Source organism: Pongo abelii, chromosome 13, assembly GCF_028885655.2.
Source record: "Pongo abelii isolate AG06213 chromosome 13, NHGRI_mPonAbe1-v2.0_pri, whole genome shotgun sequence".
Lineage (NCBI taxonomy): Eukaryota > Metazoa > Chordata > Mammalia > Primates > Hominidae > Pongo > Pongo abelii.
The window spans coordinates 17,950,563-17,969,815 of NC_071998.2; the positions used below are offsets into that span (position 1 = coordinate 17,950,563).

Below are 19,253 nucleotides of genomic sequence, written 5' to 3' on the forward strand. Positions count from 1 at the left end.
GGGAGAGCATACAAGAAATATATAAGGCTGGAGAATGCATTTTTAATGTGTCCTTAACATAAAAGTAGAGGTGGCAGGATCCCTAGGAGAGGGCTGGAAATGCATTCTGTTCTCCTGGTACAGGAAGGTTAATACGATGACCCCGAGGGTAGGGGATGTAGCTATGGTCAGGAAAAGATAATAACAGTAAAGATAATAATGTGCTGGGAAAGATAATAAGCTTATAAAAACATAATTTTCATTAATCAAGAGTGTAAATATTTTAGGGATCAAAAATAAATCTTAAGTTATTTTAATATCCATTCATATCTAAAATTAATGCCTTGGTAAAGGGCAGAAACTCTAAAGAGATGTAATTTATTGTTAAGGCAGCAATGATAAGACTGGAAGACAGCCAATATCAGCCCATCTTTTTAAGAAAATGATAAATAGGAGACAATCAATTAGTGAACTTTATTTCTACAGAAGTAGCTTTGATAGGAAAAATACTAGACACAAGGGACATGCCTAGTGAAGAATATGATAATTATGACTCAGCTCACATTTCCCAAGAGTATATTACTAACCTCTACCATAATTATTTGCTTATTTACTAAAAGAATGGATTAATGAATAAACAAATGGAGAATATGTCCCTGAGATGTTGATGTAGCAGTTCAAGAAAAGCGAATCAAGATGGTTACCAGTGGCAGGGAAGGGGTGTGGGGGGCTGGGGAAGAGGTGGGGATAGTTATTGGGTACAAAAAAATAGTAAGAATAAATAAGACCTAGTATTTGATAGCACAACAAGGTGACTATAGTCAATAATTTAATTGTACATTTTAAAATAACTAAAAGCGTATAATTGGATTGTCTGTAACACAAAGGATAAATACTTGGGATGGATATCCCATTTTATATGATGTGATTATTATGCACTGCATGCCTGTATCAAAGTATCTCATGAATCCCATAAATGTGTACACCTGCTATGCACCCACAAAAAGTAAAAGTTTAAAAAAAAGAAACTCAAATATCTACATAGGTATTTTATAATCCAAACTTGACAGCTTCTCTCTTTGCAATTTTACAACTTTCAGCAAATTCCCCATATTCTCTCCATCTCAGTCTGAACAGCCATTTCACATCCTACACCTCACTGTTTTTTGTGTATCTCATCCATTATCCATGGTTTTGTTTGCATTACTTCTGCTTTCTGAAATATCCTCCTGAATTATTTTCCAACAACCCGCTAGATAACGCTTTCTCCAAGGTCTGTTATTCTCAAGTCTCTTTGGGTCTGTGTCTTATAATTGAACACTCACAAGAACCATCTCTGGTTTGTTTTGTGGGTTCTCTCTTCAGTAGCATTAACATTTTTTTCACCATGGAAATTCTGTATAGTTGGTCACAGAGTAGGAAATGAAGCTATTAAATGGTTACAATTTGCCAGTCACAGTGATGGAGGATGAAGGAGATGCAAAGATAAAGCCCTATCCCCAAAAACCTTTTAGCTCAAAACGGTGGAAGGCTGAGTCCTGAACCCTCACAGCACTACATTTCATTGCTTTAGTCCAAAACAAGTCCTAGAGATGTGCAGAGCCAGGAAGGATCATTTTCAGTGTGGTTGTTCAAAAAAGGCATCCTGGGAGAGGATGAATTTCCCTCATTCATTCAGGAAACATTTCCTGATGTCCTAGTCCTGTTAGGCACAGTTAGGCTTTAGAGGCTGAGTTAGTTTTCCAGAACTGCTGTAACAAAGTGCCATAAACTAGGTAGCTAAAGTGATGGAGGCCACACGTCCAAGATCAAGGTGTCTGCCAGCCATGCTGCCTCCGGAGGCTCTAGGGAGGGATCTGTTCCATGCCCATGTCCTAGCTGCTGGTGCCTCTGGTGTTCTGTGGCTTGTCCATGCATTATTCCAATCCTTCCTCCTCACAGGGCTGCTTCCCTATGTGTCCCTGCACTGTGTTCCCTGTGTGCACATCTGTCTCTGGGTCCAAAGGTCCTTCTTGAGGAGGACACCAGTCATATTAGATTAGGGTCAACCCTCCTGACTTCATTACCTCTGTAAAAACCTTATATCCAATTAAGGTCACATTCTGAGGTATTGGGAGTTAGGATTCCAACATATGTTTTTGGGAAACCACAAGTCAACCCAGAATAGAGATGCAGGGATGAAAGGCAGGCACAGTGACTTTGAAAGGAAGCTCACACTGTGAGGGGGCACCAGGAAAGTAAATCACTTGTTCCAGTGAAGCTCAACACATTCCTACACGAGGTAAGATCATGAGAGTTGACATCTGTCATTTTAAGTGTTCTGGATTAGTAAGAACCTTAACCTTTACGCTCTTTCCCCGCAGGCTAGTAACCTTTCAGAGTAAGCAAAATTGGCAAATGGCGTTGCCTTGGCTACGGCTTCCCCCTGAACTGCTTAACTTGATAACAAAAATGCTGACAGTACCTCTGTCATTGATGTATTTTTTTTTAGGAAGAAGAAAGAGCCAAATTACAAATATGATGCAGACTCTATATGAGTCTTCTCTTACAGCATCTCTTTTATAGGGAAACTGTCCACATTTTAAACATTATTAATCAATGCAGAGCAAGATTTTAAACAAATACGGGTTACTTTCAAACACTACATAATAAATATTTATTATTATTATTATTATTATTATTATTATTTTTGAGACAGAGTTTCTCTCTTTTTTGCCCAGGCTGGAGTGCAATGGCGCGATCTCCGCTCACTGCAACCTCTGCCTCCCGGGTTCAAGCGATTCTCCTACCTCAGCCTCCCAAGTAGCTGCAAAAGTTAAACAGAAAGTGATTACCCCCGCAAAGAGGCACTGACATATAATCAGAAACAGAAATAATGTCACTGTTATGAGGATATTTACAGATTCAGAGACTCTCACAGAGATCTGTAGTCTATGAAAAACTAAATCTGGCCAGGCACGGTGGCTCACTCCTGTAATCCCAGCACTTTGGGAGGCCAAGATGGGTGGATGACGTGAGGTGAGGAGTTCGAGACCAGCCTGGCCAAAATGGCAAAACCCTGTCTCTACTAAAAATAAAAAAAATAAATAAATTAGCCAAGTGTGGTGGCACACACCTGTAGTCCCAGCTACTCAAGAGGCTGATGCAGAAGAATTGCTTGAACCTGGGAGGCAGAGGCTGCAGTGAGCCAAGATCGTGCCACTGCACTCTAGCCTGGGTGATAATAGCGAAACTCAGTCTCAAAAAAAAAAAAAAAAAAAAAAAAAAGAAAAACTAAATCTGGCCGCTTAATAAAGGGCACACGATTCTTCAAGTTCAAAGTCTGTGTTCCTGTACTTGTCATACATACAGAAACTGCTCATTTATTACATTTTGAAATTTCAAAATTTAATATCAAAAATATCAGATCAAATCAGAGAAAATAAATGAATTCAATCTACCACTCTAAAATAATGCAGAGGCAATGTTAAATTACTTTATTAAGCAAACCCAGAAAAAATAAATTATATATGATTTGTATTATTTTTTAACTTCCACACTATTTAATGGTATAAGATTGTCTTTCAATGCTTTCAATGAAATAGGTATCTTACTTTCACTTAGAACATTTTTTTCAAAGTAATTCTTAAAATTCTGTTTTTCTAATAGGTTTGCAGCAATAGGTAGCAATTATTATTATTAGAAACATACCCAGATGCTTTCTTCTCGGCGGTACTGCTTCCAGTTTCTCCCACCATCACTGAACATCAGGAGGTAGCTGGTCACCCAGTCAGAGCTCCCATATCCTCCTTGGGTGGCGACAGCAGTGACCTCCATTCTCTCCCCAAGATCAATCTGCAGCCATTGGTATTTATTTGACACAAGTGGGGTCCAGCCACCAGCTCCTTTTTTGAAACAGAAAAAGTATAAAAATGGTAGAGGAGGAAGTTATTTAACATAGCTGTTACTAGATTAGAAAACTATAAAATTACGAATATATATTAAGAAAATCATCGACTTACAATAGAAAAAATAGAAGAATTACATGTGACTGGATGAACCCTAAATTGTGTTCACATTTAGCTAGATGACCCCTGACATTCTAGAAGGCAGGAGTCCTACTGACTGCAGAAAATGTTCGTTTAATGCAGGTGGCCACTAGAGCATTCCTGTCAACTTTTGCAACTAGCATATTTCATAGCCCTTGTGCAAGATTTGCCCTTTGCCAACATAAGAGACTAAATTCCAGTAGTAGGAAGTACAGCATTAAGCACTGATAAAACAAAGACGGTTAATATATTGACCTTGCACTCAAAGTGCTTACAGTCTTATAGGAGAAATGGATGTAAAAGAAGAGTTAAAACATAGAGTGCTTTGGGAGGCAATCCCACTTACAGGTGGAATTTTTAAAAGTTGAATTCACAGAAGTACAGAGGAGAGTGATGGTTACGAGGAACTGGGGTGTGGAGGAGATACTGGTAAAAAAAATACAAAAAGGTATGGAGTAGCAAATGGTCAAGGTGAGTCCTAAGCAGCTTCTGGTGCACTCTGCTCTCTCTGGCAGTACTGCAGGGAAACTGGGGCAAGCCTCACACAGTGCTCATCCACCTTGGACAAGGAAAAGGAGACCGTCGGGTATTGAAGAAGATGCATGCAGGGCAGAAAATTCGTTCTTTTTGCTCTGACTAACGCCACATCTGAAACAAAAACATAGGAATGTCCGCTGATGTTTTATTGATGTTTGTTATTTTTCTAGTCTAACAGAATTAGGGGACACTCGAAAACCACAGCTTCTTTAATAATCAATGTCTAGAAAAAGAGAGTACTCTATAAACAATTCCCAAGCTGAGGAGTCAGAACACTTTTATTATTCCCTGGTGCTGCCACTTACCTGAAGGCTCTGATAGAAAGTCTGAAGTTCTAGACAGTTCATTATTATTCATTGACTTATACTGTGTATTTTATTATTAGGGGTTTATCATTATGTCCTCATTTGTAAAGTCTTATTATTAGGGGTTTATCATTATGTCCTCATTTGTAAAGTCTTATTATTAGGGGTTTATCATTATGTCCTCATTTGTAAAGTCTTATTATTAGGGGTTTATCATTATGTCCTCATTTGTAAAGTCTTATTATTAGGGGTTTATCATTATGTCCTCATTTGTAAAGTCTTATTATTAGGGGTTTATCATTATGTCCTCATTTGTAAAGTCTTTACTACTTCGGTACATGTCCAAAAAAGTTTGATATTATTAGAATATAGCTAGGTGTAAACACGAATAAGTGAGGACATTATACTTTAATATAAGTTATTATGGGGAAGTGTTGAGAAATATAAATATTTATATTTATATTTAAATAATAACAATTCATATTTAAATAATAAATATAAATATTAGGCACCTATTTGAATTTGAATTGATGACCACACTTAACTACTGTTTCCTTATGATTCCCAAGTTTACAGATTCTTAGAAGTCAGATTCTAAGATATTTTTGTAGTGAATCTTTGTTCAAAAATATTTTTTCCTCTGAATGTACGATAAGCACCTCTTAAGTTTATATTATATATATAGTATGTACACAGACACATATATATATAGATATAATTTTTGTTTGTTTTGCTTTTTTTGTTCCATGTTTTGAATTGAAGAGTCAGGAATTTGATCTAGTAGACAAGATGGAAAATTATTGGTAACCAACACTGTCCATCTGATTGACACTAAAATACTCCATATATTTTCTTAATCCAGACAGCTAGGAGGTGGACACAGCTCTTGTTCAAAGTTAAATGTTCTGCTATAGACCAGGGGCATCCTCCACTGATGCAACATGGTTTCCTAGATCAGGCAAGATTTATTCTTGGATGATTTACAGCAATATTTATGTGAGCCCCTGCCAGAGACAGTACACAGATTTCTTCAGCCCTCAGTGGAAACTGCTTCCACAGTTTCTTCTCTCTGCTCATTCCTCCTTCCAACTTAACTTTTCAGGATGTAACAGAATTCCACCTACCCACTTCCATAATCATTCAATTTAACAATGAACACTTATTGAGCATTTGAGAACTCTAGGTCAGGCAAAGAGCTCCCTTTAAATAAATTTTGCATTTAATTCCTAACATACCTTTAAAAGACAAGGCCTCATTACCACCCTCCATATGGATGGTGGGCAGCTCACCTATGTTTACGCATCTAGCAAGGGGCCCACAAGCTTTGGATCCAGAACCTGTGCAATTAAATATTTTTATTATATTATTTTGATGATAATCATGGGACGTGGTGTTTCTCAAATAAATGTAAAAAAGATGTAAAGACGTTTGGGAGTGAGCAGGTCTGGCTACCTAAGGCAGCAGCCCCCATGCAGCAGGGCAACCTCTCCTACTCCTGGTCAGGCAAGGCCTGGGTTTCGGAAAGCTGAGGGTGCAGTGCCAATGGGGTTTTCTCTACTGGCCCTTCCTGTCAACTCTACCAGATCTACTCTTCTCTCCAAAGCCTATGTAAACTTTAATTGGTGGGAGATCCTTTTGGGGTTGGTCTAACTAGCAACCAATAGTCCTAGGTACAACACTACTGAAACTGTATCCTTTTCTGTTTTTCTTATTACTATTTTATGGGTTTGTTTTTTTTTTTTTTTTTTTTTTGAGATGGAGTCTCACTCTGTCACCAGCCTGGAGTGCAGTGGCGAGATCTCTGCTCACTGCAACCTCCAACTCCCTGGTTCAAGCAATTCTCCTGCCTCAGCCACCCAAGTAGCCGGGATTACAGGTACGTGCCACCACGCCTGGCTAATTTATGTATTTTTAGTAGAGACGGGGTTTCACCATGTTGCCCAGGATGGTCTTGGTCTCCTGACCTCGTGATTTGCCCACCTCGGCCTCCCAAAGTGCTGGGATTACAGGCATGAGCCACTGGGCCTAGCCTATTTTATGGTTGTTTTAAAAGAGTTGGGAGAAGGTGAAGGAGATGCTAACAGCCAACTCATCATCTTAGGCTGGATGTTGTACATTGGGAATTTTATACACAGAGCTGAAACTTCTGAGAAACTATTCAATATTTTTGGTTCTTCCCCTTATCTTGGTTAGTCAGCATGAAGGGCATCCTCTTCAGCTTGTATTTCATAACCTTTCTTTGGTGTTTTCACTCCCTCTCATTCCAGGTTTAGAAAAGTAATTACTGTGAGAACACATGTGGAGAAGCACAAGGAGGAAAATGAGTCGACACGGTTCTGGTGTGCTACCCTGGGATGGTGTGTTTTCATTAGATGAAGCGGGAGCCGCTGGCCATCCCTCTTCTCGGCATCCCTCACAGTTTGTTAGTTTGTTGGTGTTCATGGTTGCACTTCTGCTAACAGATGACACATTTCAGTAACTTGATTTTACCTTTGATGAAGTAGTACTCAAATGCAAATAAGCTATATTTTCAGCCATTACTGATAAAGTAATGAAATTCTGGCATTACCAAAGAATTTCATCAGGATGTTGTAGACTCAGGAAATCTGCAATCCCAGCTGGGTTTTAAGGGTAAGCTGCTGTGCACACAATTTAATTAAACGCTGAGTGGAAATGGTGGGAAATGGCGTGACTGACCTGTGCACTGCTGGATAGCATTAGTCTGTGTGCCTTTGTTAAAGGCAGCTTTGATGGTTGGTATAGAAGGCCACTATGGGTAACAGAAAAAGAAAGGAGGTTGGCTGACTCCACCCCCAACTAGCGTGTGGTAATTGTCCAGTCACTCAGCCTCTCCGAGACAAAAATGTTGTCCTTTGTTTAAAAAATAAAAGCATAAAGTTGGGAGTGGGGGGATTAACAGTCATATAAATCACCTCACAAGGCTGTAAGGAAGACTATGGGATAACTGAAACTACAGCACTTTGTAACTAAATTATTATTCAAATGTGATGTTATACTCAATTTTTGTTGTCTTTAAATTAAAACAAATGAAAGTCTTCTATTTGTTAAGTCAAGATTATACATGTGCTGACTACTTTTCAACCTGGAAGTGTCTTTTCATAGTCCCTTCTAGTCTATGGTCAACAAAACTTTGTACACAAAACAGGGGAAGCAGTTATGTCCTCTAAGCTCAGCCTCTCCCCCATAACAAACATTTCTTCTCCACTTCACCCTCCTCCTTTCCCTGCCTCTGACAAGACATTGCACCTGAGTTAAATAAAGTGTCACAATTCTACCTCACAGACCCTATGAATTACGAAAATGCATCCCCTCCATTCATAATATATGTTCTGACACACATGTTCCATTACTGGAATGAGATTAAAATATGCTGAGCAACTGAAACTTTCTCTTACACTTTATATGGCTTGAGGAACAGCAGATGTTATTTTTTAAAGGGTAATTGGTTTTTATAAAGGCTGATATTGGTACCACAGTGAAGATGCTGAGCTGCGCAAACTGTTTTGTCCCTAAATGTTCACACAACATAGGATTTATCTTATGTACCGTTTTATCCACTTTTAAGTTTTCAAGTTCTGAGGAAATTATTAAAGTTTTGCCACTTATTTTGTAATGGAAAACAAGGGAAAAGGGGGAAGTGAGAAACTGTGAAGCATATATTGTATGCTGAGAATTCGACCAGATATTTTCAAGCATATTATCATTTTTTATTTCTAAAAGCATTCAGTGGGTTGTCTTTATCGTATCTACCTTACAGATGAAAAATTAAAATCACTAATTAAAACACATGGAAAGATATTATTTTTAAAATCAGCTTATGTTTCATTTTTATCCCTGTCCATGTATATATTCACATGATTTGTCAATCACTTAGTACTTTTTGGTTATAAATAATCTGGCATGATTATGTCTCTATTTTGTAGTTTTATCTGTTCGTTATAATTCTGCATTTACATCAGGTCAAAGTTACATTTCACTATCTGGGGCAGGGGGCTCTGTGAAAGAAAAGTAGAAACCCTACAGCTGGAGCCTTAATTGTTTCTGACTAACAACAATAAAACTTCCCATGACTATAGTATCTAGTCATAAGTGGCAGCACTCTCACAGAGTATGTATTGACTTTGTTTACAGGGGAAATAATGCACAGGTAAATCATCATCATCATCATTATGATTACCATCATATCACCATAATCTTATACCTTCCTTAACATTTGATGTTGAGGGCACAAAATACAAGTAAACAAAGTAAATGTTCAAAGCCAGCCACTATTAGGGGTTTCTATATATCAAGCGAACACACAGTTCAGTCAACCTTGTCCCCACGAGACACTTCCCACTAAGATAACAAATTGTTTCAAATGTGATTTTATCTAGATATATTTGTTTGTTTCTTTCCTCATCTAATTGCATTTTAATTCACATTAAAAATTTCAGGTACTACCTGGGGTGAGCAGGAGGTGGGAAGTGAGACGTGAGGTAGGGACTGTCACAGCTCCTACACTCCAGTGTGATTATATGTAATTTATAGGGAAGAGTAGTGAACCTGGCTTTAAATAAACTCCCTCATTCCACTTCTGAGATTTATAGGCTTTAAACAGTCATACTTTTTGTCAGTAGGTCTGCCTTTTTGCTGAGGGGAATTTAAACATTTACCTGAGTTCTAATTTCATTTAGAAAAAAAAGGGCTAACTACACAGATACAGAATCAGGTACTACAGTCTTTTTCAACTATGCTGTTTTACAAGTAAAAAATACAGAAACCCTCCCTCAGAATCTGTCTTTGTGTACATGTTCTATTTCAGCAGTATTTCCTTCAATCTTAGCAGGCTGAAGCAGAAAGAATATTCAGCCTACTAAAAATGTGTTCGTAAAAAAAGAATTGCAATTATGGTTAAAATCTCAGAGTATATATAACAATTTATAAAATGTATTCTCTTACAAAATGCATCTACACTCCCTAGTAGCTTTGAAAATGGACAAAGAATAAACAAAAAACAAACAGTAGATGTCAGACTTAAAATTAATCATATAAACAATCATATTAAAGGTAAGTAGTACAAACACTCCTATTAAATGGCAATGATGGTCAGATTAGATGAGAAAGCAAGATCCAACTATATGTTGCCTACAAGAAACACACTTTAAATAAAAAAGGCTCAAATAGCCTAAGTGTAAACACATGGAAAAATATATATTATGCTAATAATAGTTTTTAAAAAAGCTGGATTGGCTATATTAAACAAAGTAGACTTCAGTGCAAAAATTATTATAAAGGGTAAAGAAAATTATTTCATAATGATTAAGATGTTCTTTCTTCAGAGGACATAATCCTAAACATGCAAACACTTAATAACAGAGCTTCAAAATACATGAAATGAAACCTAGTAAAACTGAATGAAATAGATAAATTCACAATTACAGTAGGAGATTCTAGTACCCTGTCTCGGTAACTGATTGCACAAGAAGACAGAAAATAGGGATTCAGAAGTATTAATTATCACTATCAACCTATATGATTCATTGATATTTATGGAATGTTTCACCTAACAGAAGAACATGTATTCTTTTTCAAGTTCATTTGGAACTTTTACCAAAATAGACCATTAAACAAGTCATTAAACAAGTTTCAATAAAGTTAAAATCATTTAAATCATGTAAAGTATATCTTTGTGATATACAATAGATTAAAATAAGAAATCAACAATAGCGACTTCTCTGAAAAATCCAGGAATATTAGGAAACTAATAACACATACTTCATAATCAATGAATCAAAGAAGAAACTAAAAGGGAAATTAGCAAGTATTTCAAGCTGAATGAAAATGAAAAGACAACTTATCAAAATCTATGGGCTGGAACTTCTGGCTTCTGCCCCAGGAAGTAGAAAGCCGTAAGGAACCTCATTTCCACCCTTATAACAAACTTCAAGTTCATGATCTTTTACAAATGCATTGGAGAGTTGAGCGTGCAAAACAACCACCTGGCCTAAAATCTAAAGAGATATGAACCTCGCAGGGAGAGATGTGAGCAGGAGCTCACCTTAGATAGATGAAACCAGAGGTCAGTAAGAAAAGTTCAGCTGGAATAGTTAACAAAATGGTGAAACCTACTGTGCAGGCTGGTGGGACAGTGAGAAATCCTTTATCACCCCAGAAGTTGGGGGAGTGTTCCCTCTTGAAGGCACTTGCTCCACTGGCCATTGGCAGAAACTCACATGCACTCCACTGAGAACTCTATTTGGCCCTCACAGAAAATATCAGAAAGAGCCCTAAAGGTTAAATGACTCAGCCTATAACCTCCCTTATCTCCACTACATCTAGATTTTTGGGTAGGTGTAGTTCCATTCATCTTGGTAACTGCATAATTCAATAAAACCATCATTGTGCATTTTTTCATACATCCAATAAATCATTTGATGAGACATATAATCTCAAATTATCACTTGAGCAGGCAAAGAAGCCATTATCTTCACCTGGTGAGTAGAAACAATTAGGCAAAAGTGATGGGTGATGTACAAATGGGGCATATGAGGAGAGGGTTGGAATGGAGTCAGAGCACCCTGAGGCTGACTGCACACCTCTCATTGTGTTCCATTTCCCACAGATAGTGTGTTTACTTTCTTCAGGGAATAATTAAACACGTGTATTTGTCTTTCTTATTAAATGACAATTGATATCATGCAAGGAAACACGAGAGTGAAATGCTGAGAAGTGAATATTTTAGTGAATACCAAATTATCCATCTGTATGTGATTGATTGCTCAGTCAACCAAAATCCACTAGCCCACCCTCTAAAAAAAAAGAGATGGTAATATTTACATTTTTCCTAAGGATATTATGTAGTTAAACTAATTATAGTTTATGAAATTGCTGTGAAAGCCTCGTATGAAAAGAGACATGCATTTATTATTGCATGTAATAGGACACTATCAAAATATAATGCAAAAGAAATGTCCTCTAAACATTACAATAATGTTTATTTTAAGTTGCTATTAACAGAGACATTTTTTTAGAGGCAAGCACACGTCAGGGACAATGTGGGGCATCAGAATTCTGCTAAAGTTTGTCCCACTGAATTCTTTGGAAAAAATATGACAACCTAAAAAAATCCAGTTGGCAAAAATTAATGTGAAAGAAAATAGGTGAATCTCCACCATGTCCGACAGAAGTTCTGGAATGCCTCCCTCAACACTGACTTTAATAACTAATGTAGGAGAGTTGGTTATAGGACCAACTGTTGTAATTTACCATTTTCATCATTGGTCATAGTCCTTTTGAATCAGTTTTGAAGCACAAATTAAACTGCCAGTCAGAAATTAAATGTTATTTAAGTAAAAAATTATTTTGAAATATAGCTTCACATGAATTGGCAAAGATAGTACAGAGAAGTGATGTGTACTCTTCACCTAGTTTCTACCAATGGTTACATCTTATAAAATTACAGTACAATATCAAAACCAGGAAATGATGTGTCTATCTAGTTGTATGACACGTTTAGGGTCCGTAACCCCCACCACAATCAAGAAAGAGAATGACTTCACTACCACAACAATCCTCCTCATTGGCAGCCTTTACAGCTATACATAGCAACCACTAATTTGTTTTCTATCTCTATAATTTCCTCTATTTCTCAGGTTCCTAGATGGTCTGTCTTCCCTACATTTTTTCATTCTTATGTTTATTTTATATATAAAGTGCCTTTTAAAATGCACTTATCAGGAAGAATATATTAAAGACATGCACTTCATCTTTCCGGAGCAGAAGTTGGCAATATGATGGTGAATACAGTGTCCCTTTATTCTTGAGTGATTCCAGTTGCCTCTGGTAAACAGGAAGTTTCCTATTCAACCTCAACTTTCTTGCCAAGAATTGCATGACAGTTGAGCTGTCACATGTATCACTGGATTTTTTTGAACAGGAAAAAAGTGAAAGGACAACATTTTTAGAAGGAAGAATGCAAACTGTAAGAGAGTGATGCGAAAATCCTAGAAAGGAGTGGGACGGCATTCCTCATTAAGAGTAATTGGTAACATTAAGGAACAATTAAGTACATAAAGAAATCATGGCTATCAGTAGCTTTAATTTTATTACTAAATAGCAACCAGTTCAATGAATATGCCACATTGTGGTTATCCCTTCAGTGGTTGATGGACATTTGAGTTGTTTCCAGTTTTTGTCTACTGTATTAGTCCATTTTCACACTGCTGATAAAGACATATCTGAGACTGGGTAATTCATAAAGAAAAAAAGGTTTAATGGATTCACATTTCCATGTGGCTGAGGAGGCCTCACAATCATGGCAGAAGGCGAAAAGCATATTTTACATGGCAGCAAACGAGAGAATGACTATCAAGCAAAAGGGGTTCCCCCTTATAAAACCATCAGACCTTGTGAGATTGATTCTCAACTACAAGAACAGTATGGGGGAAACTGCCCCCATGATTCAGTTATCTCCCACTGGGTCCCTCCCACAACACATGGGAATTATGAGAGCTACAATTCAAGATGAGATATGAGTGGGGACACAGCCAAACCATATCATCTACTATGAATAATGTTGCTATGAATATATATATATATATATATATATATATATATATATTTTTTTTTTTTTAAGGCGAGGTCTCGCTCTGTTGCCCAGGCCAAGATTCAATGCAATCTCAGCTCACTGCAACCTCCACCTCCCAGGTTCAAGCGATTCTCCTGCCTCAGCTACCCGAGTAGCTGGGATTCCTGGTGTGCACCACCACGTCCAGCTAATTTTTGTATTTTTAGTCGACACAGGGTTTCGCCATGTTGGCCAGGCTGGTCTCGAACTCCTGACTTCAGGTGATCCACCCACCTCGCCCTCCCAAACTGCCGGCATTACAGGTGTGAGCCACTGTGCCCAGCCGCTATGAACATTTAAGTCTTAGAGTGGACATATATTTTTTGGAGTGGAATTGCTGGGTTATATGGTAAGTACATGCTTTTACTTTTTAAGAAACTGCCAAACTATTCTCCAAGGTGGTGGCACCATTTACATTCCCACCAACAAAGTATGACAATTAGGATTATTACAATTAAGACAATTCCAGTTTCTTCCAATCTATAAACACAGTGTGTCTCTCAATTTATTTGAGTCTTCTTTATTTTCTAATAGCTATGTTTTATAGTGTTCCATGAACAGGTCCTGCACACCTTTTGTAAGATCTACATTTAAGTATTTTATTTTTAATGCTATTGTGAACGAAATTCTTTTCTTAATTTGATAATCAGATTACTACTACATAAAAAAGAACTGATTTTTGTATATTAACCTTGTATCCTGTTAACTTGCTAAAATTCACTTATTAGTTGGTGTCTTTTAGATTTCTAGAGTTCTTAGAAGATCTCCATATAGGATCATGTTATCCATACACAATAATGTAGGAAGAGACAGTCCACTTTAAGCAGCTTGCACTCCTACATGTTTTGTTGGGTGTGCTAAGACTACAAAGGCCTAAAAGCTCTTTTATGGACCCTTTTTTCATGGCTGTTTATGCAGCCGGTAACCTTGAGAGGTGAGGTTACATTTTCTTCCACACAAAGAGTTTTCTCACTTACTACTTGCTATAACTGCAGTAGATTCCCCAAGCTCATTATTTCTCAGCTGCAATACAAGTCTGCTATGAGTGTAATATTTATATGTGCCCTATTGCATTGCCCCGTGGGCCTCAGGGACAAAGGAGACAGATACAAATATGCTGAAACTCATGTTGTTTGTGATGCCATGAGTAATATAGTTCACAGATGTTGTCATTCTTTAATTTTAGCCATCCTAGAGAACATATTATCTCTCTATGATATTAACTTATATTTCTCCAATGATTAATGATTTCAACACCAAATGCTGACCAGGATAAGCAGCAACTGGAATTGACATACATCACCAATGGGAGTATAACATGTTCAAGGGCTTTTGAAAATAGTTTGACAGTTTCTTTAGAGTTTCACATACTGAAATTCCACTCCCAAAAGAGATGTAAAAGAATGTTTGTAGAAATTTACTCATAATAGATCCATACTGGAAACAAGCCACAAGTGTCCATTTTAAAAAGAACGGATAAACAAACAGCACAATTGAAATCTACTCAGCAATAGAAGGGAATGTGCCACAAATCCATGCAACAACACGGATGGATCTCAGAAACCTTATGCTCACTAAAGGGAGCTGGATACAAAAGCTTCTGTATGATTCTGGTACTGTATGACTGTTGTAAGTTCAAAAGCACAAGCCAACCTAAATAATATGACAAAAAGTAGAACAGTGATAGGTGGGAGATGCCTAGATAATCAATAAAAAGTATTAACAAATGGTAAGGGGGTGATGAAATGATCTGTAACTTGATCTGGGCTCTGGTAATACAGGCGTATACATCCATAAATATTAACCAAACGGCACACTTTATGCATTTAATTGTATTTTAAGTTATGCCTCAATTTCAAAAATTTTAAAAATAATTTTTAAAGGGACCCAAGAGAATCAGACCAGCCAAATATTTCTTGTTCTCATGTCTAATCTACAATAACATCCTTTGAATATTTTGTTTGTTTGAATGCCACTTCCTGTCATAGTACTAACAACCTATTTTAGATGAATTTTAATTAAAGTTATATATGCTGCTGAAGCATACTCTTTGTGTAAGTAAATAAGATTAATTTCTTTAAAATCTACGTATTTCTTCAACCAAAACACATTTTGCTATAGATAACTTGATGCTATTTTGTTTGGCCTGTAGTCAGCTGAATCACTCAACATTTGTAACATATTCACATTGTCATATGCTACAAATCCGAGAAAAAAAAAGCATAAAAATAGAATGCCATTGGACTTACTAGTTCTAAGAACTATTAAAAGGCACAGATAAAAAATTCAGTAAACAATATCCTCAGGCAAAATATTTTCTGTTGTACTAATGTCCTACTTTTCAGGCCCTTTGTTGTATATGTAACTTGGCACATCTAACACCTAGGCACATTGGGAAGCTTAGTGTAGCTTCTGACCTATAAACTAAGGAGGGGAATATGCAAGAATTTTGATTTTATGAAAAATGGGGACCAGGCGTAGTGGCTCACACCTGTAATCCCAGCACTTTGGAAGGCCAAGGTGGGCAAATACCCTGAGGCCAAGAGTTGGAGACCAGCCTGGTAAACATGGTGAAATCCCATTTGTACCAGAAGATATAAAAATCAGCCGGGTCTGGTGGTGTGTGCTTGTAATCTCAGCTACTTGGGACAAGGGTAATCCCAGCTACTCGGGGAAAGGGAAAGGGAAAAAGGGAAAAAGGGGGAAAGGGGGAAAGGAGAAAGAAGGGGAAAGGAGGAGAAAAGGAAGGGGAGGGGAGGGGAAGGGAGAAGAAAAATGTAGGGGAATTTAATTCTTATTAGATTAGTTATCTTAAATATTTGCTACACTTACATTATTCTATCAGAGATTGATACTCTTTATATTTTTAAATTATTGCATACATTTTTATCAATTTCTTTCCTCTAGATTCCTCATACAAAACAATGAAATCTCACATCCTATTCTGTTTTGGGATATTGCACTGTGCAGAATAGTGGAAATTTCAAGTAGTTAAAGATCACATGCTATAACAAACCATTTATGGGTCATTTCCCCAATGTAAGAATTTTGCTTTTATTTATTAATATGATTTTAAACTATGGTGCTAAGTTTTCATTTGGAGTTATACTTTCTAATGTGGGAAATAAATATCTTGATATTGAAAAGCCCTTACAAATATCCTGAGCTATTCATTTTGTATTAAAAATATTCAGTAATTATTTTCTCTGCCTCTTAATCACTGAACCTAGTCAGTGTGCCAAGAAAGCATGATCACATGGAAGGACATCTGAATAGTGGAGAAATATGAGGAGTGGAGGGAAAAGATCCAGTATGTTTCCATTTGCTCTGTGTTTGCAGTTTATCACATAGGTTTCTAAATTATCCTTGTCTATGAAATTCATTCCCATACACCAACGTTAATTTCCATTCAAATCCACGGGCTTGCTCCCTGATTGTACTCTGCACATGAGAGTTCATGGTTTTCAATATATAAAGAAAGCCCTTCTGAATCATTAATAAACTAACGCTTCTGGCTGAGAAAGAGAGTTAATGCAAGCACTTTCTAAAAACAGAAAAAGAGGGCAAAATACATATATGCTTTTGCCTAGCCAGTTTCAATTTGCTTCTAGCAAAATTATCCATTTCATCCCTACTCCTGCACTTCTATTTCACATTAACGAAGGAGAATATGTACTTATTAAAATGGAAAGTTGTCTCACATAAAATGCTACTGAGCCAATCCAATGAATGTTTGCAATTAAAGGTATAATAATCATAAAAAGAAGAAAACTTGATAAGCAAAAGAATAATCAAGTACTAGCATGAGTTACTAAGTGTTTTATTTCTTAAGCTTTTGTCTAAATAACTTTGGATCACATAGTTTTCTTAAGGAGACACTTAAGAAGAATGACAAATGGAGCTCTACTTTTTCTTTATTTGCCTTTTCTTGTATCAAATGCCCCATCATATTTTAGAAATCTTGGTTTTGCAGAAAAATTTAGCAATGTGCAATTCCAGGAAATATCAATGTAAACTTAATGACAACAAAGTCAGGTTTAATAGTCAAATCCAAATTTCAAGAATTTCATATTTTATATAATGGCACCAATTTTCCTGCAGCTGAATATATACAGTCTGACTATACCTATGATAAGTCAGTATACATACATATATGTATGTATATACTGACATATATAGTCAGTATATGACTATGACTATAGTCAGTATATATGACTATGACTATATATAGTCAGTATACAGTTATATAGTCAGTATGTACTGACATATATGTATATGTGTATATGTACTGACATATGTGTTTATATGCACACACACTGACCATATATGTACTGACATATATGTGTCTGTATATATATATATACACACACACACACACACTCACACTGACCATATATATGTATATATTCCTGCAACTGAATACACACACACACACACACACACACATACATTCAGCTTCAGGAAAACTGGGTGCCATTATATAAAATATAAAGTTCTTGAAATTTGGATTTGACTATTAAGTACACACTGACTCTCTCTAAATATATATATATATACACACACACATACATATAGTATATATTTAGTATATAGTACACACACATACATACATACGTGTTGTGTATTTATGTACATTTATTGAACACATTAAAATCTATTAATTTGCAAAATTATATATACAAAATTAATCACACACTTGTGATTAACCTTTTCATTCTTTCACATTTCTTTGCATAAAGAAGTAAGAGAGCTGTTTGGATATTAGAGTGGAAGAGTATACATACATAATCAGAAATTTCTAGAGGAAACATGAAGAGATGTCAACTATTTCTCCATTTTTTACTGATAATGCTTTCCAGAATCATGAGTTTTGATTTTTGTTGTGCTATAATTACTCGCTCTTTACAATGTCCGCTTACTTCCTTGAGGGATATGACAGCAAGATTGAGAAAAACTGGCTGGAAGGCCGGCAGTGCTGTAGAGACCCTGGGACCTGGGCCCTTCTTCTTTGGCTCCAGGTCATCCTGTAGGCTCCCCACCTTCCTCTGGCTTCCCTGGGCCCGCCTCACCACACTTCACAGACTTCTGTCCTCGTCTCGCTGCAACATCTTTTCTAAAATGATTTTACAATAATTTCTCTACATTTCCTAAGCGTCTGAAACACAGTGTGACAATTTCATATATATTAATACTTTATACAATTCCTCATTCTGGTTTAGGAAAAATTACAAATCAGTTTAAAACTATTTTGGCAAGCAATCTAAATTAACTACAGAATATCTTCTTATTGCTTTCCTTTAACAGGAAAGAGGTGGTGATGAGATGGTACGCAGGCAATTCTTTATGAAAGCTATGGAATTCAGGGCATTGCTAATTCTTACTAAAATATGTGGAAACTTAGCAACTTTGAGCATCATAAAAAATACATGGAAGAAAAACCATGTTCTCTAAAACCCCATAAAGCTAAGTTTTCTAAATATAATGAAATGTAAAATTTTTGAAAAATCTGACTTTTTTCCGGTTTATTTTCCTTTTTAACTTTTAATTTTTGTGGGTATGTAGTAGGTGTATGTATTTATGGGGTACACGAGATATTTTGATACAGGCATGTAATACGTAATAATCACATCATAGAGACTGGGGTATCTGACTTAAGCAGCTTTTGTATTGGACCACACTTAAAATAGTTTAAAGCTAAAATAATGGTATACAAAGAATTATCAGCACAGTCAACAATCATCATCATCATCATCATCATCATTTTATGTTTTTTCA

General features: G+C 36.5%; 1 protein-coding gene across 1 annotated transcript in view; it reads right to left on the reverse strand.

The window, feature by feature from the left end:
* Window positions 1-19,253, reverse strand: part of LOC100443657 (contactin-associated protein-like 3) — a 234,210-nt gene that overhangs the window by 177,522 nt on the left and 37,435 nt on the right. Inside the window, 1 exon segment of the mRNA XM_024252621.3 lies at window positions 3,670-3,863. Within this exon segment, the coding sequence (XP_024108389.2) occupies window positions 3,670-3,863 (194 nt within the window).